This window comes from Hypanus sabinus, chromosome 1 (genome assembly GCF_030144855.1).
Source record: "Hypanus sabinus isolate sHypSab1 chromosome 1, sHypSab1.hap1, whole genome shotgun sequence".
Classification (NCBI taxonomy): domain Eukaryota; kingdom Metazoa; phylum Chordata; class Chondrichthyes; order Myliobatiformes; family Dasyatidae; genus Hypanus; species Hypanus sabinus.
Window position 1 is genome coordinate 33,713,819 of NC_082706.1, and position 25,705 is coordinate 33,739,523.

General features: G+C 40.5%; 1 protein-coding gene across 4 annotated transcripts in view; it reads left to right on the plus strand.

The window, feature by feature from the left end:
• The window catches only part of nsd3 (nuclear receptor binding SET domain protein 3), a 109,238-nt gene that overhangs the window by 77,662 nt on the left and 5,871 nt on the right, over positions 1-25,705 (plus strand). For all 4 annotated transcript variants that reach the window (XM_059966420.1, XM_059966401.1, XM_059966430.1 and 1 more), the window contains 7 exons: positions 9,366-9,574; positions 10,239-10,351; positions 12,983-13,252; positions 13,425-13,541; positions 16,938-17,079; positions 18,007-18,113; positions 23,986-24,190. In XM_059966420.1, coding sequence (XP_059822403.1) covers positions 9,366-9,574; positions 10,239-10,351; positions 12,983-13,252; positions 13,425-13,541; positions 16,938-17,079; positions 18,007-18,113; positions 23,986-24,190 — 1,163 coding nt within the window. The remainder of the gene's footprint in view (positions 1-9,365; positions 9,575-10,238; positions 10,352-12,982; positions 13,253-13,424; positions 13,542-16,937; positions 17,080-18,006; positions 18,114-23,985; positions 24,191-25,705) is intronic.

A 25,705-nucleotide genomic window follows, 5' to 3' on the forward strand; every position in this document is an offset into this window, starting at 1 on the left:
GGATTCATTTTGACAGTAGAGACATATCAGAATGGGAATGGGGTCTCACCAATATATAAAAGGCCACACCGGGAGCACTGGACGCAGTATACCACACCAGCCAACTCACAGGTGAAGTGTCGCCTCACCTGAAAGGACTGTCTGGGGCCCTGAATGGTGGTGAGGGAGGCAGGTGTAGCACTTGTTCCACTCAGAAGGATAAGTGCCAGGAGGGAGATTGGTAGGAAGGGATGGGGGGACGAGTGGACAAGGGAGTCGCATAGGGAGTAATCCCTGTGGAAAGCAGAAAGAGGGGGGGAGGGAAAGATGCGCTTACAAGCGGGATCCCGTTGGAGGTGGCAGAAGTTAGAGAATTATACTTTGGACCTGGAGGCTGGGGGTGGGGGTGGTGGTAGGTGAGGACAAGGGGAACCCTATCCTGAGTGGGGTGGTGGGCGGATGGGGTGAGGGCAGATGTGCGGGAAATGGGAGAGATGCGTTTGAGAGCAGAGTTGATGGTGGAAGAAGGGAAGCCCCTGTGTTTAAAAAAGGAAGACATCTCCTTCATCTTGGAATGAAAAGCCTCATCCTGAGAGCAGATGCGGTGGAGATGGAGGAATTGTGAGAAGGAGATAGCATTTTTGCAAGAGACAGGGCGGGAAGAGGAATAGTCCAGGTAGCTGTGAGAGTCTGTAGGCTTATAGTAGATATCAGTAGATAAGCTGTCTCCAGAGATGGAGACAGAAAGGTCAAGAAAGGGGAGGGAGGTGTTGGAAATGGACCAGGTAAATTTGATGGCAGGGTGAAAGTTGGAGGCAAAGTTAATGAAGTCAACGAGCTCAGCATGCATGCAGGAGGCAGCGCCAATGCAGTTGTCGATGTAGCGAAGGAAAAGAGGGGGACGGTTACCTGTATAGACTTGGAACATGGACTGTTCCACAAAGCCAACAAAAAGGCAGGCATAACTAGGACCCATACGGGTGCCCATGGCTACACCCTTGGTTTGGAGGAAGTGGGAGGAGCCAAAGGAGAAATTATTGAGAGTAAGAACTAATTCCGCTAGATGGAGGAGAGTGGTGGTAGAGGGGAATTGGTTAGGTCTGGAATCCAAAAAGAAGCGAAGAGCTTTGAGACTGTCAGGGTGGGGGATGGAGGTCCATGGTGAAAATAAGGCAGTGGGGGCCAGGGAGCTTAAAATCATTGAAAAAATTCAAAGCGTGAGAAGTGTCATGAACATAGGTGGGAAGAGATTGAACAGGGGTTGGGGGGAATAAGACAGTGTCAAGGTAGGCAGAAATGAGTTTGGTGGGGCAGGAGCAAGCTGAGACAATAGGTCTACCTGGACAGGCAGGTTTGTGGATTTTGGGTAGGAAGTAGAAATGGGAAGTGCGGGGTGTGGGAACTATGAGATTGGTGGCAGTGGATGGGAGGTCCCCGGGGAGTCAGCTGGAGACGCTCATGGAGTGAGTACCGTTTTGGATTCGCTCCATAACTTTTACTTTTTTTAACCTTTGATCACCCTTATTCAGCTTATTTTTACCTATACCGAAAGTTTCTTTATTTTTTTTTTTGGATTTACTGCCAAGCGTTTGTTGTGAACTTTTGATGATATGCAAACAGAAATGTCTCTCAGGTCTAAGGGACGGGATCCCGGACGTAATCCGAACGGTAACGGAAAAAAGCAGGCTCCGACACAACAAACACCATTAACTTTTGAATTGTTTATGGAGGTTTTGAATCAAAAATTTGCTGAACTACAACAATTTTTTAAAGAAGATATAAAGGCTTTTCAAGATTACATGGTTAAGACAGATTTAGTAATTAAACAGCAACAAGCTCTTATTACGTCTCTGCAAGAAGAAGCTCGGAAGCGAGATTTGACTATTGGAAAACTGCAACAGGATTTAATTTCGACCATTAAGCTGATGGAAGCCCTTAAAGCCAAGAGTGACGATTTTGAGAATCGCTCCAGAAGACAGAACGTACGTATACTTGGTCTTCCAGACGGCATAGAAAAAGATGACCCTTCGAAATATTTTGCTCAACTTTTAAAAGAAGCGTTTCCGACAATTTTCCCGAATAACCCCCCTTTATTGGATCGGGCACATAGAATTCAGCGTCGATCACCGAGTGTTACAGACAAACCTTCGGTGGTAATTGTCCGGTTCCATTATGTACATGACAAAGAACAAGTTATAAGAGCAGCTCGTCGACTAGGAATGATTAAAATCAAAGATTTTTCCTTCCGCCTGATCGAAGATTTTAGTTCAGATCTTTTAAAAAGAAGGCTTCTTTTTAAACCGTTGATGGCTGAATGTTATGAGAAAAATCTGAAACCTGCGCTTCTATACCCTGCGAAGCTTCGAATTTCTCCGTCGAATGCTCCACGACAAGTTTTCCTTTCAACTTCAGAAGCGAGAAAATATCTGGAGGAGAACTTCCCTACTGCTACAGACACCAGTCTTTAATAAATGAATGATTCTGATCGTATAAGATGGTTCTCGATCTCTTAAACCAGAATTATAATCTGGTTATTGGTGTAGGTTCATCCTACACTTTATACTCAAGTTAAAGTGTGTTTGCGTCATGTTAATTGTTTTGCCTTATACACTTTAATCATTTAACTACATACTTGTCTATTAACTTTGTTCCTTTGAAGGTATATTTTTAATTCTTTGAAGGTAAATTTTTCCTTGATTAAGATGGTGGTTTTTTGGAAAAGATTTTTGGTTTTGCTTAAGATGGCATTATGTTTATATTTTTCGTGTTTCTTCTAGACAAGGCATCGCTTATCTCAGCTTAAATATTTTTTGTTTTGTCTGGGCCAGAGCCCGAGTTATAATTGTTTTTAGTGATTATATTTTTATTCTTTTTATAACTAACTATACTTAGAAATATGGTTTTTACTATAGCGATTTTATTTTTAAAGTCGGGGTGATTCTTTTATATATATCCTTTTTATATGGAGTGTTCTTCAGCTGACATGGGGGTAGGATTAGTCTTACTTTTTCTCTTTTTGAGTCATATTTTGGCTTTTTCTCTTTTTCTCGGGGGGTGGGGGGATGGTCTGTTTTCTAATTCTATTTTTTTTGTACCAGTTTGTGTTAGTTTTTTTATTCGGGCTGTTTTTGAACTTCAAATATGTCTGTGTTGTCGTCACTTCCGGGTCTTCTCACTACTTTTGTTCCTCTTCCGGGTGCATGAGTTTATAAGTTGGTTAACCCTTTCTATACCAAAGGGTTGATTATAGAATTATGGCTCAGACCATTAATTTTGTGTCTTGGAATACTAATGGTTTAAATCATCCAATTAAACAAAAGAAGATTTTCAAAGTATTCCAAAGACTTAATGCTCATATCATTTTTGTACAAGAAACTCATGTGAGGAGGGAGGACAAATTTCGTTTTTTTAGATTTTGGCGGGGTCAACAGTATCATGCAAATTCGAATGCTAAAGTAAAAGGAGTTTCAATTTTTATTGACTCCTCTATTTCATTTGTTCAACATGATATTTTTTTGGATCCGAATGGCAGATTTTTGTTAATTACGGGTTTACTTTGTAATAAAAAGGTTGCTTTGGTTAATGTTTATGCTCCAAATGTGGATTGTCCTGACTTTTTTAAGTCTTTATTTACTTCTTTACCCAATCTAAACGAATATAAGTTAATAATGGGTGATGACTTTAATTGTTGTTTAAATCCTCTGATGGATAAATCTTTATCTATTCAGACTTTACCTAATAAGTCGGCCACTTGTATTAACTCCTTTTTGACTGACAATGGAGTTTTTGATGTTTGGAGATTTCGCCATTCTAATGACAAAGAGTTTTCTTTTTTCTCACATGTTCATCACTCTTATTCAAGAATTGATTATTTTTTTGTAGACTCTTGTTTTATTCCATTGGTAATCGGTTGTAACTATGATATTATAGCTATCTCTGATCATGCTCCGTTATTACTTTCTATGAAATTTACGGATACAGCTTTTAATGCTAGACAATGGCGATTTGACTCTACCTTGTTGCAAGACTCTGACTTTATTAAATTTATGGAGGAGCAGATCGACTTCTTCTCAACTAATTCTACAGATGATATTTCCTGCGGAACACTTTGGGACACTTTTAAAGCTTATATACGTGGACAGATTATTTCTTATTCTGTTGGTTTGAGGAAACGTATCAAGATGGAAACTCTTTTATTGGTTGATAAAATTAAAGAGATTGATAAGAAATATTCGATTGCTCCTAGTAAGGAGCTTTACAAACAAAGGGTTGAACTTCAAATGGAACATAGTTTATTACTTACATCCTCGATTGAAAATCAATTAATGAAAACTAAATCTGATTTTTATATACATAGTGATAAATCTAGTAAACTGTTAGCTAGTCAATTGAAGAATGCTCTGGTTAAACGTCAAATCACTAAGATTGGTCAGCAGAATGGGAATCTGACAGTTAATCATGATGAGATAAATAAGGCATTTCAAGATTTCTATACCTCCCTGTATCAATCTGAATTTCCTCAAGATTATAATACCATGTCTGATTTTCTGGGGAAATTAAATTTTCCAAGGTTATCATCTGATGATCTTTTGATATTGGATACTCCTATTACGGATGTAGAAATTAAAGGGGCTATTTCCTCAATGAATTCTGGGAAAGCACCGGGTCCAGATGGTTATACAGTTGAATTTTTTAAATTTTTTTCTGCTACTCTTTCCCCTTGGTTAGGTAAGGTTTTTGAGGAGGCCATTAGATTAGGGAATTTGCCACAATCTTTTTATAGAGCTTCCATTTCTCTAATATTGAAGAAAGATAAAGACCCTACTAATTGTGCTTCTTATAGACCTATATCTTTATTGAATGTAGACTCCAAGATTTTTTCTAAGTTACTGGCATCTAGATTGGAGAAGGTATTACCCAAAATTATTTCAGATGATCAAACTGGCTTTATTAAAAATCATTATTCTTTTTTTAACATTAGGAGATTATTGAATATTGTTTATACTCCCTCACATGATACTTCAGAATGCGTGATTTCATTAGATGCGGAGAAAGCATTTGACAGAGTTGAATGGCCTTACTTATTTAATGTGTTGGAGAAGTTTAATTTTAGTCCGATATTTATATCATGGATTAAATTGATTTATCATACTCCAGTAGCCTCAGTGGTTACCAATAATCAAAGATCTCCCTTTTTTCGCCTATTTCGGGGCACTAGACAGGGATGTCCTCTTAGTCCATTACTATTTAACATTGCCTTAGAACCTTTGGCAATTGCCATTAGACAATCACAGGATATTTTGGGTATTAATCGTGGGACAGGTATTCATAAGTTATCTTTGTATGCAGATGATTTATTACTATTCGTTTCTAACCCGGAGAAATCCATTCCAGCAGTTTTATCATTATTGGCTCAATTTAGTGAGTTTTCTGGGTATAAGTTAAATCTTAATAAAAGTGAATTGTTTCCATTAAATAAACGGGTCCCAATTTATGGAAATTTACCCTTTAAATTAGTTAATTACTTATTTAGGGATCAAAATCACAAAGAACCATAAAGATTTGTTTGGATTTAATTTTTTACCCTTAATTGATCAGATTAAAGGTTTGTTTACTAAGTGGTCACCTTTGTCTCTATCTCTAATAGGCAGGATTAATGCTATTAAGATGGTTATTTTACCTAAGTTTTTATATATTTTTCAAGCGATACCAATTTTTATCCCGAAATCTTTTTTTTTACTAATGTTGACTCTAAAATTTCTTCATATATATGGCAGTATAAAAATCCCAGGTTAGGTAAAACATATTTACAGAAGATAAAAAAGGAAGGCGGGTTAGCATTACCTAATTTCAGATTTTACTATTGGGCAGCTAATATTAGATATTTGTTATGCTGGTTGAAAGATGGGGGTGGATCTTTTGGCCCTTGTTGGGTGAGTTTAGAAACTAAATCGGTATCAGCTTATGCTTTGGGTTCTATTTTAGGGACTTCTCTCCCTTTTGCTCTTTCTAAATTGCCGAAACGAATTGACAACCCGATAGTTAAACATACATTGCGTATATGGTTTCAATTTCGGAGATTTTTTGGGTTGACTCAATTCGTTTTAAATAGTCCTATTGTATCTAATTGTTTTTTTCACCCTTCCATTATAGATCAAGCTTATTCAGCTTGGAAAACTAAGGGATTACTAAGATTTTCTGATTTATTTTTAGATAATTGTTTCATGTCTTTTGAACAATTATCCAACAGGTATAACTTGCCGAGATTTCATTTTTTTAGATATTTACAGATTAGACATTTTTTAAGTTCTGTACTCTCTACGTTTCCAAATTTTGTGCCTTCAGATACTTTGGAGAGTTTATTTGAATTAGACCCTTTTCAAAAAGGATTGGGAAAGAGAGCTTAGTTTTAGTATTTCTAGTGAGAATTGGGATAGAATTCTTCAATTAGTTAATACATCATCGTTATGTGCCAAACATTCACTAATACAATTTAAGGTTGTACATAGGGCCCATATGTCCAAGGATAAATTAGCTCATTTTTACTCTCATATAAGTCCTATTTGTGATAGATGTCATTCTGAAATTGCGTCTTTAACTCACATGTTTTGGTCGTGTTCATTTTTGGAGAAATATTGGAAAGATATTTTTGATATTATTTCTGCAGTTTTGAATATTGATTTACAACCTCATCCTATTACCGCAATTTTTGGTTTACCAATGTTAGATTCACAGCATTTATCTTCTTCAGCCCGTCGAATGATTGCATTTCTAACTCTGATGGCTAGAAGATCTATATTGTTGAATTGGAAAGAAATTGATCCTCCCACTGTATTTAATTGGTTCTCTCAAACTATGTTATGTTTAAATTTAGAAAATTTAGGTACTTTTGAGACTTCTATTAAATTTGAAAAGTTATGGAGACCATTTATTCAACATTTTCATATGATGTAATATGACCCTGTGCCAAGTACATTTGATTTCCTAGCTTTTAGCTTATGTATTTTGAGAGGACCGGAAGTGACGGCATTGATGAATACTTATTTTTGTGAGATATTATAAACAGCCCACTTTTTTTTTTCTCCTTCTCTTTTGTTTGTTTTTCTTTCTTTTATATTACTTATTAGTTATAGTTATTAGATTAGATTAGTTAGTTTTGCATTATATAAATTTTTTTTTGTTTTTTTTTCTTTCTTTTTTCTGTTTTTTTTATATTATACATTATGAAATATTTAGATTTACTATGTCCATACATATATCTTATGGCTTATGTCTTGGTAAACTTATTTATATTGTAACTATTATGTATGTTTTTTTTTCATATGTAATGGAATGTGTATGTTGGTAATTTCTTTATCAATATATCATCTGTATTCTGTCCATATTACTAATATTAATAAAAAGATTTAGAAAGAAAGAAAGGAGGTCCCCAGAGCTGATAAGGTTGGTGATGGTATAAGAGACAATGGCCTGGTGCTCCTTAGTGGGGTCTTGATCAAGGAGTAAATAAGAGGAGGTATCAGAGTTGTCGCTGTGCCTCGGCCAGGTAGAGGTCAGTATGCCAGACTACAACAGCTCCCCCCTTATCAGCAGGTTTTATAGTGAGGTTGGGATTGGTGCGGGGGAAGCGGAGAGCAGAGCGTTCGGAAGGAGTGAGGTTGGAATTGGAACAGGGTGTTGTGAAGTCGAGACAATTGATGTCCCGTCGGCAATTAGCAATAAAGAGATCAAGAGCAGGCAGAAGAGCAGAGCAGGGTGTCCATGAAGAGGAGGAGGGTTGAAGACGGGAGAAGGGGTCATTGGTGGGGGTAGGAGAGTCCATGAAGAGGAGGAGGGTTGAAGACGGGAGAAGGGGTCATCGGTGGGGGTAGGAGAGTCCATGAAGAGGAGGAGGGTTGAAGACTGATATATACCGGCTGGGTAGCCTCCAACCTGATGGCATGAACGTTGACTTCTCTAACTTCTGTTAATGCCCCTCCTCCCCTTCTTGCCCCATCCCTGACTCATTTAATTGTTTGTTTTTTTTTCTCTCTTTGCCCATCACTCTGATCACTTTGCCTGTTCTCCATCTCCCTCTGGTACTTCCCCCAACCCCCCCCTTCTCCCGAGGCCTCCCGTCCATGATCCTTTCCCTTCTCCAGCTCTGTATCACTTTCGCCAATCACCTTTCCAGCTCTTAGCTTCATCCCACCCCCTCCAGTCTTCTCCTATCATTTCGCATTTCCCCCTCCCCCACTACTTTCAAATCTCTTACTATCTTTCCTTTCAGTTAGTCCTGACGAAGGGTCTCAGCCCGAAATGTCGACAGCGCTTCTCCTTATAAATGCTGCCTGGCCTGCTGTGTTCCACCAGCATTTTGTGTGTATTGCTTGAATTTCCAGCATCTGCAGATTTCCTTGTGTTTGTAGTTCAGTTGGCTATTTGATTACTAATTTAATTGATTCACCACAGCATTGTGGGCTGAAGGGCCTTTTCCTGTGCTGTACTGTTCTAGGAATTGTTTGGAGGGATATGGGACAAACATGTTAGGGTTAGTTTAGATAAGCATCTTGACTGCTGTCGATGAGTTGGGCTGAGGGAGCTGTTTCCATGCTGTACATGAATCTAAATCAGAAGCAACAAAAGTTGATTCAAATTCAGGACCAAAGTTGGGAACAGCTGGAAAATGGAATGACTTCACTCCAGAGCTACAAGCTGGGGGAAGTGAAACAGAGTATATTGGTGAGGGAACTGGTCAGAGGTAACTTTGGCAGTAATGAACTGCAGAGATGAAAGAGGCATAATCATGATTGGGATGAAACTCAATTCAGTGCTTTCAGCATGGAACTTGCATGTCCTCTCTGTAACTGCATAGTTTGCCTCAGGGGTTCCCATTGCCTCACGTATTCCAAAGACATGCTGATGGGTTCGTTTTAAATTTCCCCTTGTGTATATGTGGATCGTAGGAGAATAGCCTAGGGAGTTGAAGAGCATGTGAAAATGATTACGCTGCATCAAAACAAGTGAGGGGTTGAGACTGATAGGATTGTTCTGAGTGCTGGAACAGACTTGATGGACTACATGGCCTCCTCTGTAATAAGAAAATGAGAAGTGAAGTGTTCTTTTGTGGAAGTATTTTGTGGGAAAGCATTTTTGCTAGATCTTAACATTCAACCTGTGACAGTAATGCAGCTACTTCATCTTGACGGTCAAATACAAAGTACAGTTTCTGTTTTCTTGAAAGCTTCATTCCAATTTGGGTGACAATTTGGGTAGTTACAGAAAATTTCTACTATGATTTATTGATGTCTTTATTCATGGGGTAGAAGTCAATGTAACTCAGACTTGTCTGTGTGTGATGTGGTAAACTGTTTGGCAGCTATCCTTATCATGATTCTTTTCTTCAGGTGGTGGCCAGCTGAGATCTGTAATCCCAAATCTGTGCCAGCTAACATTCAGGCAATGAAGCATCACATCGGAGAATTCCCTGTGCGTTTCTTTGGATCAAATGATTATTATTGGGTGCATCAGGGCAGAGTCTTTCCGTACTTAGAAGGTGACAAAGGCAATGTGTCAGATGGACGAGCTGGTGGTATTAATGAAATTTTCAAAAAAGGTAAACTTCATTGGTGTAAGGTGAGATTTTCCAAGATGCTGTGATCCTCAGTAAAACTTGCCTCTTTATATTGCTTTATATTACCAGCCCTTGTCATAAGGTGATGAAACACTCCAATTTAAAGGCTTCCACTCAGCTTCTGGAACCAGACCAGATTTATTTTATTTTGGTTTAGAGATACAGCTCAATGAACCATGCCACCCAGTACTCCACCTATTTAACCCTAGCCTGATCACAGGACAGTTTACAAATAACTCACTAACTGGTATGCCTTTGGACTGTGGGGGTGGGGAGTCGGAGCACCTGGAGGAAACCCATGCAGGGGTGAACGTACAAACTCCTTACAGATGGCACTCTGAACTCTACCACGAGCTGTAATAGGGACCACTAATGGTGCCCTAGTTCTGGGAGGGAAGCAGGGAGCTCTTGATGCTTTTCATCTTGTTCTGTTGAGGAGAGGAGCTGACGTGCCCTTTGAATATTAAATGTATTTTCTAGTTGAGAATACCGCTTTACTGAATTCTTGATAGTTATTGTTTGAATTGGGTAGTTCATTGCCTCTAAGTCTGTAGCAGTAACCTTTTGAACATTCTTTAATGGCACAAAATAGAATGGGGAATTGAGTTGATCCCAATTTAAAAATATCACTTTCCTTCACTCCTAGCACTGGAAGAAGCTGCAAAACGATTCCAAGAGCTGAAAGCACTAAAAGAGAGCAAGGAAGCACTAGAGAATGAACGCAATGAAAAAAAGCCACCAGCATTTAAATTTATTAAAGTAAGTGTGGTGACTCAGAGTCAAGTCAAACTGACCTGCAACGTGGCATTGATTCCATAATTCCAGTATCACCCTCTTTGTTTTTCCCACTCAACTTATTCAAAACACTGCTCCTTTTGTCACAACTTGCAGCTAGATTGGTTTACCCACTGATGCTTTGCTTACCACCTGAACAGGCTTGAGTGAGGTGTACTTTTTAAAATTATAAGTACGTCTTGGAATCCTTCCCTGGCATAGACCTCAATTCTCTCTTGAATCTGAAATTCTATCCCTAAACACCAGCCTAAACACCTCCTTTAGCACTCTTTAAAAGCCACCAGTATCTAGATTGTGGTCATCTGCTCTAATATTCCTAAAAGTATTTTCATGTCACCCATGCTCAAAGAAACCCTGGTAAAATTGAAAGTAAATTGCTGACAGGGGTTTTTGATGGTTGTAGCAGAACCTGTACAAAAGAAGATATACTAATTGAGATGAATCATCCCAGTCCCAGGACACTGAGATCCAACCATCGTCAGCTCCGTTATCAATGACTTGGTTTCTGTCGTAAGGTCAGAAGTGGGTATATTCATTGATAATTGAGTTATATAAATTCAATTTACAACATCCCTGCAAATGAAACAGTCCATGCATGGGTGTGGGGCATTCAAGCATGGGTATCTTAACATTTAAGTTCAAGTTATTTGACCATACATGAATACCCAGAAATGCAGCCAAAGGAAACAACATTATTCCAGGGCCAGGGTGCAAAAGACAGTACCAGCGGTCATTCACATTACAAGGCACACAACACATATAAAACAGCAGTAAAATACAGTATCTCAAAAAAAATAGTCCAAGTCAGAGTCTGAATGTTGCAGAAGTATCCGGTATAACACAGTACATCTTGACTTCTGCTGATCAAACACTGGTGAGCAGCACCACTGGACACCAGGCCACACTGTCTCCAGCATTCTGTTGAAACACTCTCCTGGGTGGCTTGATGACCAAGGCCACACAACTTGCCTGCCTCTTGCCAATAAAGCGGTGAATCGAAGTTACAGCATTCTACATTACCAGTGTCCATCAGGGTCTTCTGAGTACAAGACAATCAGTCTCTTTTTGCCTGCCCACTGCCATCACGCACCAACACCTCTCTGATGCATGTAGCAGCAGGATCTGCATTGTCCAACTTTTTCACTTTTTCTGTCAATGAGCAACTCCCTGATGGGTAGACTTGTAATATTTTAAGTTTTTAGTGTCCAGCAGGATCTTGCAATCGTAACAAGTACGTTTGAAAAAAGACAATAACACCTTTGGCTGTGTAGAAGCTGCTTCATCCAAGCACATTACCATACTGCTGGAAGTATACATGGAAAGTGTCTGGAAGTGACCATCTACATCAGGAGAAAATCTAACCACCTACCCACTGTTCACTGCCAGTACAATTGTTAAGACCCTACCTCAACATCCTTAGATGGTGACATCATTGACCAGAAACTCAATGTGTTGTATAAATAGTAGGGCTGTAATAGAAGTCACTTGCTACAGGATCTCTTGACTTGCCTCCCAAAGTCTTTCTACTATCCTGCAAGGCACAAGTCTAGAGCATAATGAATTACTGTCTAGTCGCTTGGGTGTGTGGAGCTCCAACGACACCATTCAGGATGCAGTAAACTGACTGGTATTCATTCAATAATTTTAAAATGGTAATTCCTTCCACTACCTCCAGAGCTTTGTGTTTGTGGTGTGTAGCAGCTACAAATGTTGCAATGACTTGCCTGAGCTCTCAGAGAATCTCCCAAACCTGCACACTGTATCACCAAATAAGAAAAAGGGGTAGCGGGTGCACAGGAACATTTCTCCTTCAGTTTCTCTCCAAGTCATACACCATGGTGACCCTGGAAATAGAATCATTAACTGGAGTGCAAATTTTATGAAAGTAGGTTGAACAAGCTAGGGCTTTTCTCTTTGGAGCAAAGGAAGATGAGAGGTGAGCTGATGGGAGTACAAGATGATAAGAGGCATAGATGGCATTGATAGCCAGAGCCTTTTTCCTAGGGCAGAAATGGCTAGTACAAGGGGGTATAATCCCATAGATCTCAAGAATTATTAAGTGAAGAGACATACCTCTAGTTTTTTAAAAAAAAGGAAGTTTGGTGAGTTTCACTATAGTAGCTTGTTATTTATCCAAAAGGATTAATGATTCTATTAAAATGACTGACTCAAGAATGCTTTGTCAACACAGTTAACAGTCAACCCATAACTTAGTGAACGTCCCCTTATAATTCAATATACTTTTTAAGCAATGATAGCTGCAGCTTTTTGGAATTTTACCTTGGTCATTTCTCAGGTTTCAAAGGTCAGGTGCTGGTTAAATTTCACTGCCTTCTGTTCTGCAATCCACCTCACACCTCCTGTTTCCCTCCTGCCCGTATTCCACCACTCCCACATTTTTCTATGGGTAGACTTGTTTGTTGCAGTTGTAGTTCCTTGACTAATGTCAAATACAGCACAGACCATCTGGTTTTCATGGCCCAGAACTCCATTGAACTTTTAATTGCTCATTTTAAATAAAACTTGTGCAAATTAATTAAAATGCTTTAATTGTGTGAATAAAATGTCCCACTTCCTCATGTCTTTTTACAACAGGCAAACAAGCCAGTTGGGAAAGTGCAGATTCGCATTGCTGACCTGTCAGAAATCCCACGGTGCAACTGTAAACCCACTGATGAGAACCCTTGTGGGCTGGACTCAGAATGTTTGAACCGAATTCTGATGTATGAGTGCCATCCCTCTGTTTGTCCAGCCGGAGAGAAGTGTCAGAATCAGTGCTTCACCAAGCGATTGTACCCTGAAACGGAACTTGTGAGAACAGATGTGCGTGGCTGGGGCCTCCGCACTAAAGTTGACATTAAAAAGGTGATTTTTGTGACATGCTTTCTTCAGTCTCGTCATAGCATGCAAATGAAAGGCACATGCCACTGATTAGTGATGTGTCCTACTGCATGGTAAGCTTTGTATAGATATTCAAACAAGGTCAGAGGTACCTTTCTCTGTTCTTAAGAAACACATCTGTCATTCTACCCTGCAGGGGCAATTTGTGACTGAATATGTCGGTGAGTTAATTGACGAAGAAGAATGCAGAAACCGCATAAAGCATGCTCATGAAGCCAATGTTACCAATTTCTATTTGTTGACCTTAACCAAGGTAAGAGTGAATGACTTTCATTTTGTGGGATTACTGAAAGCTGGAATGGGAAAACATTAACACAATGGCTTTGGCCTCTAACATAGATGAAGTTTGCATTACTAAGGAGACAGAGGCAATACATTGTTTAAAAGACCATGGGAAATGCTTTCTTTTTTTGTAGTATCTCAACTAAAGAATGTTCTAAAGAGCTTTCCAGCCAATAAAAGTACTTTCTGTAGTGTTCAATATTCTATTATAGGAACTATATAAATAATCTGCCATAACAAGGCCTCAGTCTTAGTGTTCAGTGTAGTGTTCAAGTATTTCCACTGTGGCATTACTTTCATTCTTCATAATCCGACTTTATACTGTGTCTCCAGAGAGCAAAAATTGCAGATGCTGGACATCTCAAATAAAAACAAAATTCTGGAAGTACTCAGGAAAGGTCATAATACTAACTCCACAGTTACAGCCTAACCTGCTGAGTGTCTCGTGTATATTTTATACCACACATTGTCAACCAAGACTCACTCCCCAAATTCAAAGCAAGGTACTGAATTGAGTAAAACTAGTTTTTCCACGAACACTACAAAATCTAGTGTTAACAATACAGATCGGCTTGATAGGCTCAAGTCACGACCTGGTGGAGCTGATCAGTATTTGCAGAGTTGTCATCAGGTGCTCCGGGAACACTGTGGAAAGGTGTACAGTCACAGAATACCAGTGTAGCTAAGTTGGAGACCACTTGGTTTGTCAGATCTATTGCAGCTCTGTGCACAGGGCTGCGCTCTCCACATACTACTGCAAAGTCTCTCCTTTTTTAGATTATCAGCTGAAATTTCCTCCGTTGCACCAACACATTCCCCAAACTCCAGCAATGGTTTACAGACCTTGACTACTTATCAATTTACCATACCCAAAATTTTAAATACCCCTGCAGATATCCTCTGTTCCAAGGTAATTTTCCCAGTGTTTCTATTGCAAGTCCCTCATCTCTGCAGTCATTTTGATACACTTCTGCATTCTCTGCAGCTGAGCATTACTCGGTTACTGGAGAATGATGTCATGCAGACAGTTCATAGCGAGCTGGGAAAGAGACTTAAAATTGTCTAGGACGTTGATAACGAAAATAGAGGAAAGATGGTACAGGAAGATTACTAGACAGTTGGTGCCTGTCATGAGTGAGGTGGGATCTGTATAAATTACATTATTAGTCAGCAGGAGTAGGACTAACATTCTTATAGGAAAACGTTAGTGTTGTTGATGAAGTGTTGGCTGTGGGCGGGAAACTGAATGCAGATTAGAAGTGAGCAAAGAAAGCCTGGGAGTTGGTGAGCAAGACTTATGAAATTATACAAAAATTAAATGACAGGGAAGTTTGGTGTTCCTTACAGGGGAATGGTGGAGTAATGATTAAGTAATTGGAGAAGTGGACAGAGTTTTGGACATCTGATTTAAAGACGCAAATTTGAATCCTACTAGGAAATTTAAATTCCAGAAATTAAATAAAATCTGTAATTAAAAAGAATATCTAATCTTGTTAACGGTAACCATGAAAACATATGATTGTTGAAAGACCTGTCAAGGATCACAGATGTTTAGGGAAGGCAATTTCTTGTCTTCGCTGAGGCCTACATGTGATCCCAAACCCTCGAATGTGTCTCTTTTGTTCGGAGATGGAAAGGGTGCAGAGGAGATTTACGAGGATGTTGCCTGGATTGGGGAGCATGCCTTATGAGAGTAGGTTGAGTCAACTCGGCTTTTTCTCCTTGAAGTAAAGGAGGATGAGAGGTGGCCTGATAGAGGTATACAGGATAATGAGAGGCATTGATCATGTGGATAGTCAGGGGCTTTTTCCCAGGGCTGAAATGGTTGCCACGAGAGGACGCATGTTTAAGGTACTGAGAGGTAGGTACAGAGGAGACGTCAGGTAAGTTTTTCACTCAGAGTGGTGAGTGGTTAGAATGGGCTGCTGGCAATGGTGGTGGAGGCAGATACGATAGGGTCTTTTAAGAGGCTTTTAGATAAGTACCTGGAGCTTAGTAAAATAGAGGGCTATAGGTAAGCCTAGTAATTTCTAAGGTCATGTTCGGCACAACTTTGTGGGCCGAAGGGCCTGTATTATGCTGTAGGGTTTCTATGTTAAGATTAGCAACTAATGTTGGCTTTGCCAGGGATATTCACAGGACATAGATGTATTTTTAAAAAATGTTTCAATGTAGTGAATAAACAAGGGCAAGGGTAGTTGTGGAAAGATTTCAGCAAAATAGCATGTCTGGCCATGGGGCTTTCAGACAAGATTGAGAGGGAAAGGAGTGTTAACGAAGAGAAAAAGAAGGATTAGAAGAGTAAAAGATTGTTGAACTGAACAGCAAAAGGCACAGTAGCAAATGGAATTCAGTTTGGAGAAGTATATAGTAAAGATATTGACATGACTTTAAAAGTTTGGTGATTTTAAAAAAAGTTGGCAGTGTTTTTCATGGTTTAGGCTGCAGGGAGACATCACTATTTGCACACACAAGTGTAAATGGAGAATGGAAGTGTTGCATTTAAATAGGCCATCAAGCTGAAGTAGGAGGCTGGATGGTGAGTGGAATAGAGGTACAGTGGCACATGGAATGAGCATGTGCATTCTGAAGGTAACTAGGTTGGCAGGCAAGGTGGTTAGGAAGGCTACCTGGCTGGTTTTCCTTTATAAAACAAGGCCTAGAACAAGGAAAGGGAGGTAATGCTGGGTAAAGCACTAATTAGATCAGATCTTGAGAATGATTCCAATTCTGGTCATCACATTGAAGGAGAAGCTAACTTAAGGGAGGTTTGGAGATTTATTAAGCCATGGGACTTTTTTTACAGTATGTAATTATTTTATGACCAAGGGCAGCTTAAGGGGTAACTAGTTGAGGTGTAAAAACTGAGGGATCTGAAGTGAATAGGAAGGGCTTGAAAGCAGAAGTAGCAGTAAGCAAAGCCCCACCTTTAAGGTGTTTTTGGTAGATGCACAAGTGAAGAATTAGGTGGGATTGGGCAAGAATAAATTTCACCCAGAATGTGAGAAGAACTTGGAATTTACTTCCTGAGCTCGTCATAGTTTTTTTTAGCTATGTGCTTGAAGTGCCTTGAGTTTGAAGTATGAGACCAAAAGAGAATAGGATTCAGCTGGAAGGACCCTTTCAGCTGCCTGGTTTTTCCAGCAGATAAGTGGCCACTGTCTTCATTATAAAGCTCTGCACAGACTGCTTTGCTGGTTGTCGAAGGTAAGTTAAACTTTAACTCTGGAAAACTGAATGTATGCAAGCTGGATATCATAATGATAACTCTCTGTGCAGATCATACAGGAATGATGTGGGTGCGGGCCTTGTGATGATTCCCTTTAGCTAAAGGCACAGTGAAAACAATGTTTATTTGTCTTTCCAGGATCGTATCATTGATGCTGGGCCCAAAGGGAATTTCTCACGGTTCATGAATCACAGTTGCAATCCAAATTGTGAGACACAAAAGTGGACGGTGATGGGTGACACACGTGTTGGTCTCTTTGCACTTTGTGATGTACGAGCAGGTGTGTTGACTGCTGCTGGAGAAGGACGGTTTTGCGTAGTTGAAAATGGAACTTGATTCAGAAATCCACATATTACTGATTTTATGACTTTATATCAATATCTGTGAATGAATGAACGAACTGTACTGAGCTGGTGATAATGATTTTGGATTATCAGTCTCTCATTCCTCCACTCTTGTACTGTAAAACAGCCATTGATAGTATTTGTTTCTTAGTATATCATTCTTTAATTAAATAACTTCTTAAGCCTTTCACCCCTACTGAGAAATAGGCTGCCAAGGAAGCCCAGCAGAGTCCTCTGCCCTGGGTCAGTCTTTTAGTCTTTTAAGGTGTAGTCCATCAAAGATCCTTTCTCTCCCAGGGATGAAGTCTTTGGTGCTTCCTTGTGCTTCTGTAGCACTGGGTTTTTGCGGGATGGGGTTTCTCACCCCATGCCCATCCCTCCTTTCATAGATGGGCTTGGGCCCGTCTAGGGCAGAGTTTTTAGTAGCACTGCTTCCTTTTAATTAAAGATTTTTAAAAAAATATGAAACTTTTGCATCAGTGTCAATAGTGGTTGCATAGTTAGTTTCACTTCTTGCTATTTCTCTGAAGTTTTTGTTAATCTGAAGCTTTGTAGCAAGTATTGTACAGAACACTTGCAGGAGCTTTTGTAACTTAGTTTCCTGGGTTTCTGACCTTGCCTTGCTCGCTCCCCTCTACTCTCCTTCACCCCAACTCAACTTTCTTTTTGATCATCAGTTATACATTGTTATTGTGTTTGTGTAGACAGAGATTTCAGTATTTCAGGGCATAACTAAAACTCCAGCTTCTAGATAGCTAATTCAAGCTTGACTTTCATTTGTATGTTTTCAGTCTTTTAAATAGATTGTGGCCTCAAGTGGTACAGGCTATTTGTGAAGTAACACCCCCTTACTTTATCTTTAGATTCGGAACTAACCTTCAATTATAATTTGGATTGCTTGGGCAATGGAAAGACTGTGTGTAAATGTGGAGCTCCCAACTGCAGTGGATACCTAGGTGTACGTCCAAAGGTGAGTGCCACAAGGATATGGCTAGGCTTCCCTTCGCATAAAATGCAGTTTATTTCAGTAATGAATTCTTTAGGACTTTTTGGAGAAAAAAAGGTAGACAAAGATGTGGTGATGCAATGCAAGGTTTAAAAAGAGCTCAGGTGCTTTTGGGGACATTTTGGTGGGCTGCAGTCATGATAATCTATTAGACACTCGGCAGGAGCCATATTAAAGGAACTGAGATGTAAATGGAGCAACCTTGTGAATGGACAGTGTTAGAATTGTGGGGCTTTGGTTCAACAGGTTTTGGGCAATCAATAAGTTTCTATTAGTACATAAATATTTTTTCTGTTAGTACATAGCTAGTGTGCTAAAATTGAGACCAGAATTGGTGGTATGTTCCTTGTATGAGATGCGAGAACTATGGGAGACATCCAGTCTCCTTGCTAACTAAATATGCTCAAAGTGCACCAAGCTCCGGTTCCTTAGAGACTGGAGATGCAGCTGGATGACCTTGGGCTTATATTGGAAAATAAGGAGTTGATAGATAGGAGCTACAGGAAAGTAGTCACCCCTAAGCTGCAGCAGGCAGGTATCTGGGTATTTGTCAGGAGAGGGAAGGGGAATAGGCCACTGCAGAGTACCCTTGTGGTCAGTCCCCTCAATAAGTATACTGCTTTGGATACTGTTGGAAAGGACAAATTAATGGGGAGTTCTCAGTGACCTGATCTCCGGCACTGATGTCTCTGTGGCTCATAAGAAGGGGGGGGGGGAAGGGAAGGTAAGTGTAGTTAAAACATAGAAACATAGAAAACCTACAGCACAATACAGGCCTTTCAGCCCACAGCTGTGCCGAACATGTCCCTACCTTAGAACTACCTAGGTTTTATCCATAGCCCTCTATTTTTTCTAAGCTCTATGTAGCCATCCAGGAGTCTCTTAAAAGACCCTATTGTTTCCGCCTCCACCACCACCACAGGCAGCCCATTCCACGCACTCACCACTCTCTGCATTAAAAAAACTTACCCCAACATCTCTTTACCTACTTCAAAGCACCTTAAAACTATACCCTCTTGTGCTAGTCATTTCAGCCCTGGGGAAAAGCCTCTGACTAACCATAGGATCAGTACTTCTCATTATCTTGTACATCTCTATCAGGTCACCTCTCATCCTCCGTCACTCCAGGGAGAAAAGGCCGAGCTCACTCAACCTAATCTCATAAGGCATGCTCCCCAATCCAGGTTGTGATGAGGGATTCTATAGTTAGAGGAGCACATAGCAGGTTCTGTAGGTGTGACAGTGACACCCGGATGGTATGTTGCCTCCTAGGTGCCAGGGTCAGGGATGTTTCAGATCTGGTCTAAAGCAGGGGAGTGTACAGCCAGAACTATGGTACATATTGGGTCCAACAGAATATAGGGAGTTTGGTAGAAAGCTGAAAAGCAGGGACCTCAAAGGTAGTAATCTCTGGATTGCGCCTTTGCCACGTGCCAGTGAGAGAAAGAAAGGGATGATCTGGCAGCTGAATGCATGATTGAAGAATTGGTGCAGTGAGCAGAGTTTCAAATTTCTGGATCATTGGAATCTCTTCTGGGGAAGGTAACCTGAACCCGAGGGGGACCAATATCCTTGCGGACAGGTTTGTTAGAGCTGTTGGGGAGGATTAAAACTAATTTGGCAGTGGTTGGGAAATGGAGTGATAGGGCTAAGGATAGGGCAGTTGGTATACAACCAGATGCAGTGTGTAGAGAGACTGTGAGGAAAGATGGGCAGCTGATAGGACAAAATTGCAGTCAGTGGGATGAGTTGAAATGTAACATGGAGCCAAAATCAAAAAGGGTGATAAATATAGGACTGAAGGTGTCGCGTTTGAATGTACACAGTATACGGAATAAAGTAGATGATCTCGTAGCACAGTTAGAGATTGGCAGGTACGATGCTGTGGGCATCGCTGAGTTGTGGCTGAAAGAAGATCCAGTCGTGGCTGGATAATTTCCAGGTATACGCATTGTATTGAAAAGATAGGCAGAGAGGTGTGGTATCATGTTGGTTTTTAAAAAAAAAAGAAATCAAATCCTTAAAAAGGTGACATAGTATCAAGAGAAACAAGAAGGGAGGGTGGCAGAAGGACAGAAATGAGGTCAGTTAGCTTTACTTCAGTGGCTGGAAAGACTTTGGAATCTACTATTAAGGATGAGGTTTAGTGGTACTTGGAGACTCGTGACAAAATAAGCCAAAATCGGCATGGTTTCCTTAAGGGGAAATCTTGCTTGACAATTCTGTCGAAGTTCTTTGAGGAAATAACAGGCAGGATAGATAAAGGAGAGTTAGTGGATGTAGTTTATTTGGATTTTCAGAAGGTCTTTGACAAGGTGCTGCACGTGAGGCTGCTTAACAAGGTAAGGGACCATGGTATTACAAGAAAGATACTGGCATGGGTAGAAGGTTGGCTGACTGGCAGGAGGCAAAGTGTGGGAATAGAGGAACCTTTTCTGATTGGCTACTAGTGGCGTTCCACAGGGGTCGGTTTTGTGACTGCTTTTGTTCACACTGTATGTCAATGATTTAGATGAAGGAATTGCCAGCTTTCTGGCCAAGTTTGTGGATAATATGAAGATGGGCAGAAGGACTTGGATTGGGAGAATGGTCAAGGAAATGGCAGACGGAATGCAGTTTAGGGAAGAGTATTGTCAAGCACTTCGCTAGAAGGATTGAAGGCATGGACCTTTTCTCTGAATGGAGGGAAAAATCAAAAATCAGAGGTGCAAAGAGATTCTCGAAAAGTTAAGTTGGTGGTAAGGCGTGCAAATGTAATGTTACCATTCATTTTGAGAGGACTGGAACACAAAAGCCAGGATATAATGCTGAAGCTTTATAAGGCATTGGTCAGGCCAAATGGAGTATTGTGAGCAGCTTGGGACCCCTTATCCTAGAAGAGATATGCTGGCATTGGAGAAGGTCCAGGGGAATGATCCCAGCCGTGATGGAATGATGGCTGGGATGGCTGAATCCCGTTCCCATGTCCTGCGGTCTAACATGGACTCTTGTACTTTTATCTTTAAGCTTGTCTTTAAATAGATCTCTATTTTTCCTCTGACAGCAGAGGTGGAGAAAGGTTGGGTGGCGACTCTGTGGTTTCCTTTGCACCACACTCTTTCTGTTTTTCCAAAAATGTTTTGGTCTTGGCTCCATTGCTGGTCAGCTGCCTCTTTCCAATAGACATTCTCCATGAATGAAACAGGACAGCTAGTGAGAATAACCTACTTGATTAAGGAGACAGTGTGGTTTGAGGTATCCATGTGGCCCCAGCAAGTGATGAAAATCAATAAAACTGCTGAGTGCAGGAAATCAGAATTAGAACTAGAAAATGTTTCAGACTCATAGCAGGTCAGGTAGTATTTGTGCAGGGAGAAAAGGAGCTACTGTTTTAAGTCAAATACCATTAATTTATTTTAGCCTCGTGTATTGCTGGATTTCTGGATGGAAATTTTATTGTTCCTCCCCTCTCTCCAACTCAGCTGGTAACAGTAAGTTAGTTAACCAAAGGAATGTTTCAGTGAACATTTTTGTGAGCCTTGCATGTTTAACAGGAGTGTGCACAATTTCCTGGGGCTGTTTCATGTCCTGTAAGTATAGATCAAATACAGTAAATAGATTTTGTTTTTGTTCTGTAGCAGAAACCTTATCCCATTAGTGAGAGATTTATTTGTAAGACATAGAACAGCTGCTCGGGGGTTGGGGGACTATTTTCTATCAGCTAGTATGTTAGTGTAAACCATATCTAGTGTATTTTCACATTTGGTAGCTAAATCAACATGCTGGTGGAATTTAGGTAGAACTGTCTTTAGGTTCACATGGTCAAGATCACCAATTCTCTTTGAAAGTCACTGATGCGGGTTTGGGGGACTATTTTCTATCAGCTAGTATGTTAGTGTAAACCATATCTAGTGTATTTTCACATCTGGTAGCTAAATCAACATGCTGGTGGAATTTAGGTAGAACTGTTTTTAGGTTCGCATGGACAAGATCACCAGTTCTCTTTGAAAGTCACTGATGCGGTGAAGTGCACTTCAGGCTACCTGTCTTGTATCCTTCATTTGTGACATTTTGTTGTAAGATGTTCTCTCCTCTAAAGCCAGTTTTCTATGTTACCTGTAGATGTTGATTTGTTGCTGGGCACAGATTCTTGGTCTGTAGATAGCTTCACTATTGAGCCTGATCTTTATATTTTTAATGCTTTAGCAGTGACAAGTCTTCTCTCTTTCGTTGGGAGCAATTGTCATTTCTGGCATCTTCATCTTGGCCAAAAGTCAAAATGGATTCAGATTTAAAATCCAACCCTTCTTATTTTGTGATCAATTGATATTCTGTACTCTACAGTCAGATGGGATAAGTAAAAGTGACATAATGGTAATCATATACAAGGGCTGAAGGGCCTGTTACTGTGCTATGTTCTATATTCTATTAACTATGCATGTCAATTTGATATGTTGTTCATTGAATATAGAACAGTTGTCATGAACATTAATTTCTCTGTTTTGTTAACAACTTACCTCTGTCCATTTCTTCCCTTAACCTACACGCCCCCATTGGGGCAACGCAGTAGCATAGCGTAGTGTGCCACTGTTACAGCTCAGGACGTCCCGAAGTTCCGGTACTGTCTGTACGTCGTCCCCATGAAATGTGTGTGTTTCCCCCGCATGCTCTGGTTTCTTCCTAAGGTCCAAAGATGTACCGGGAAAGTTAATTGTCCTATGGTTATTGGGGGTTTGTTGGTGTGGCGCAGCTCAAGGGGTCAAAAGGGCCTATTCCATGCAGTATTGCTAAATAAATAAATCACTCATCTTTTCCCTCCCTCATCCTCTCAGTCTGCCATTATCCACATACTTCTCCCACTGGTTCCCCTCCTCACCTTCCCTTTTCTCCATGGTTCACTGTACTCTTCGAACAGATTCTATCTTCAGCCCGCTTAACGCTTCCCAGCTTTTTAACATCATTCCCACTCTCCCCCTCCTCACTCGCCTACCACAGCCCTCATTTGCATCCATCTGTCACCTGCCAGTTGTTGCTCCATCCATTCCCTCCAGCTTTTGAAGCAGGCTGTCTCCCCTCTTCCGATAAAGAGCCTCGACCTAAAATATCAACGATCCTTTTCCCTCCATAGATGCTGCCGACCCATTGAGTTCTTCCAGCTTTTTGTGCGTTGCTCCAGGTTTCCAGCATCTGCTGTCTCTATGTTCTGTGATGTATTTTGAGGGTCAGCCTATCTCAGTAACAAAACGGGAAAGTTTTGGATAGTGTGCAGAGGAGATTTACAAGGATGCTGCCTGGATTGGAGAGTGTGCCTTATGAAAATAGGTTGAGTGAACTTGGCCTTTCATCCTCCTTCACTCCAAGGAGAGGAGCTAACCCAATAGAGGTCTATAAGATGAGAGGCATTGATTGTATGGATAGCCAGAGGCTTTTTCCCAGGGCTGAAATAACTAATACGGGAATCATAGCTTCAAGGTGCTTGGAAGTAGGTATCGAGGGGATGTCAGGGGTAAATTTTTCACACAGAGTGGTGGGTGCATGGAATGCACTGCCGGCGACGGTGGTGGATGCGGATACAACAGGGTCTTTTAAAAGACTCTTGGCTAGATACATGGAGCTTAGAAAAATAGTAGGGTAGGGTAATGCAGTAGGGTAATTCTCGGCAGTTTCTAGAGTAGGCTACATGATCGGCACAACATTGTGGGCCGAAGGGCCTGTAATGTGCTGTAAATTTCTGTGTTCTATGTTATAAGTCAGACATGCAAATGTGCATTGTTCACTTCACAGGAGTGAGCTTCAAAAATCCTGATGTTATGCATGGTAAGGAATTTTTTGAAACTCTTTTGACTTTGCACCTTAGACTGCTGCTGCGACAGCAAATGAAGAAAAGGCAAAGAATGCAAAGAAGAAGATAAAGAAACGCAAAGCCAAGATAGATGTCAGAAAAATGCATGAGGACTATTGCTACCGTTGCTGTGACGGAGGTGAGCTGGTGATGTGTGATAAAAAGGATTGCCCCAAAGCATATCACCTCTCTTGCCTTAACTTAACCAAACCACCATTTGGTAAGTATTAAGTGCCCGTCTGTTTTATTGTAATGAGATATAACAAAATAATTATTACTGATACTCTATTCCTCTTTGGCATTTGCTATGTACTTTTATATATTCTTCTGAACTAGAAGAAGCCTTTTGACCCTTTGAGACTATGCCATCTCTCGGTACTCATCGGGCCCATTCCAACTCACTGCGGCTTATTCCCTTGCTCATCAGCTGCTCTTATGATCCATTAATCTACTCACCAGCACCGGGCCAGTTTACATAGGCCAGTTAAGCTGTCAGCCAGCAGATAGCTTAATTGGGAATGTAGGAGGGAACTGTAACACCCCGAAGAAACTCCATCACAAAGAGAACATGTAAATGTCATTTCAGTGCCAGAAGCCAGAATTGAACCCCTGCCACTGGAGATGTGAAGCAGCATCACTGGTTCTATGCCGCTATGTTGCTGCATGAAAGTGATCTGCATATGAAAGGTGCTACATAAAGGTACACTGTTGTGGTTATAGGTGGCCACCATGGCCCTGGCTGTCACAGTTCTGGCATCCGTTCGTACATTCAGTGCCCCAAATGTGGCAGCAAAACTGTCTGCTTGAATCTTACTGTTCTTCGTGTGAGTAAGTTATCAGAGCAGTTTGTTACAAATATATTCTCCAGTTATTTGTACTTTGTTTTTGAAGAAAATGCAGATGACAGCAATTTTTTTTTGCATTTTCACATCTTACTGTTTTACAATGTTGCTAAAACCAGGCTTTTGTGAGAAACACTTATTCAAGAATTGTGAAAAGCCATTCATCACAGGCCATCATTCATTATGTTTGGGTGTGTTCTGGCTGTGAATTGTGTAAGTGTTGAAGTAGTAAAGACCATGATGAAGCTATTTGGTATTTTCAGGAAGCATTCTTTGTTCAGATATGGTAACACAGGAAAAAGCAGTGATAGGCCGTTCAGCCCTTGGCTGTTTGACAGGATTATGGCTGATTGAGCCATTCTTGCTCAATCCACATATTTCTTGGGTCTTCTGCATTCCAAAAGATCTGTTCATTTAGCCTTGTAGTTTCTGAGCATCCACACCCCTCGGGTAAAGGATTCCCACTGTGAAGAAATTGTTCTTGATTCCAAATTTGCAATTGTTTATTCTCCCTGGTTTTGTTAATTAAAAAGAAGGCTCTTCAGAATCAACCTTGTTAAACCCCTGGGGATCCTTACCTGTTTCAACAAGATTATTCTTCCAAACTTAGAGAAAAGAAGACTAGTTTAATCATTTCCTATAAGATGGCTCTTTTGTCTGTGATATCAATGTGGTTCCATTATCGAAGCTTTTGTTTATGAAGGCTTTGTGGAACTAAGTTTGCAGTCTGTTGCCCATACCGATGACAAAGTAATGTGGTGTGGTGGTTGTTTGAACGCTGACATCTATCTCAAAAGTGTCCAAGGAGGGATGTAGGAATAATCGGCACCTCTATGGGTGTCTCTTGTGGCATTCAACAGGGCTTCTAGAAAGAGCAAAGCACAGATTAATTT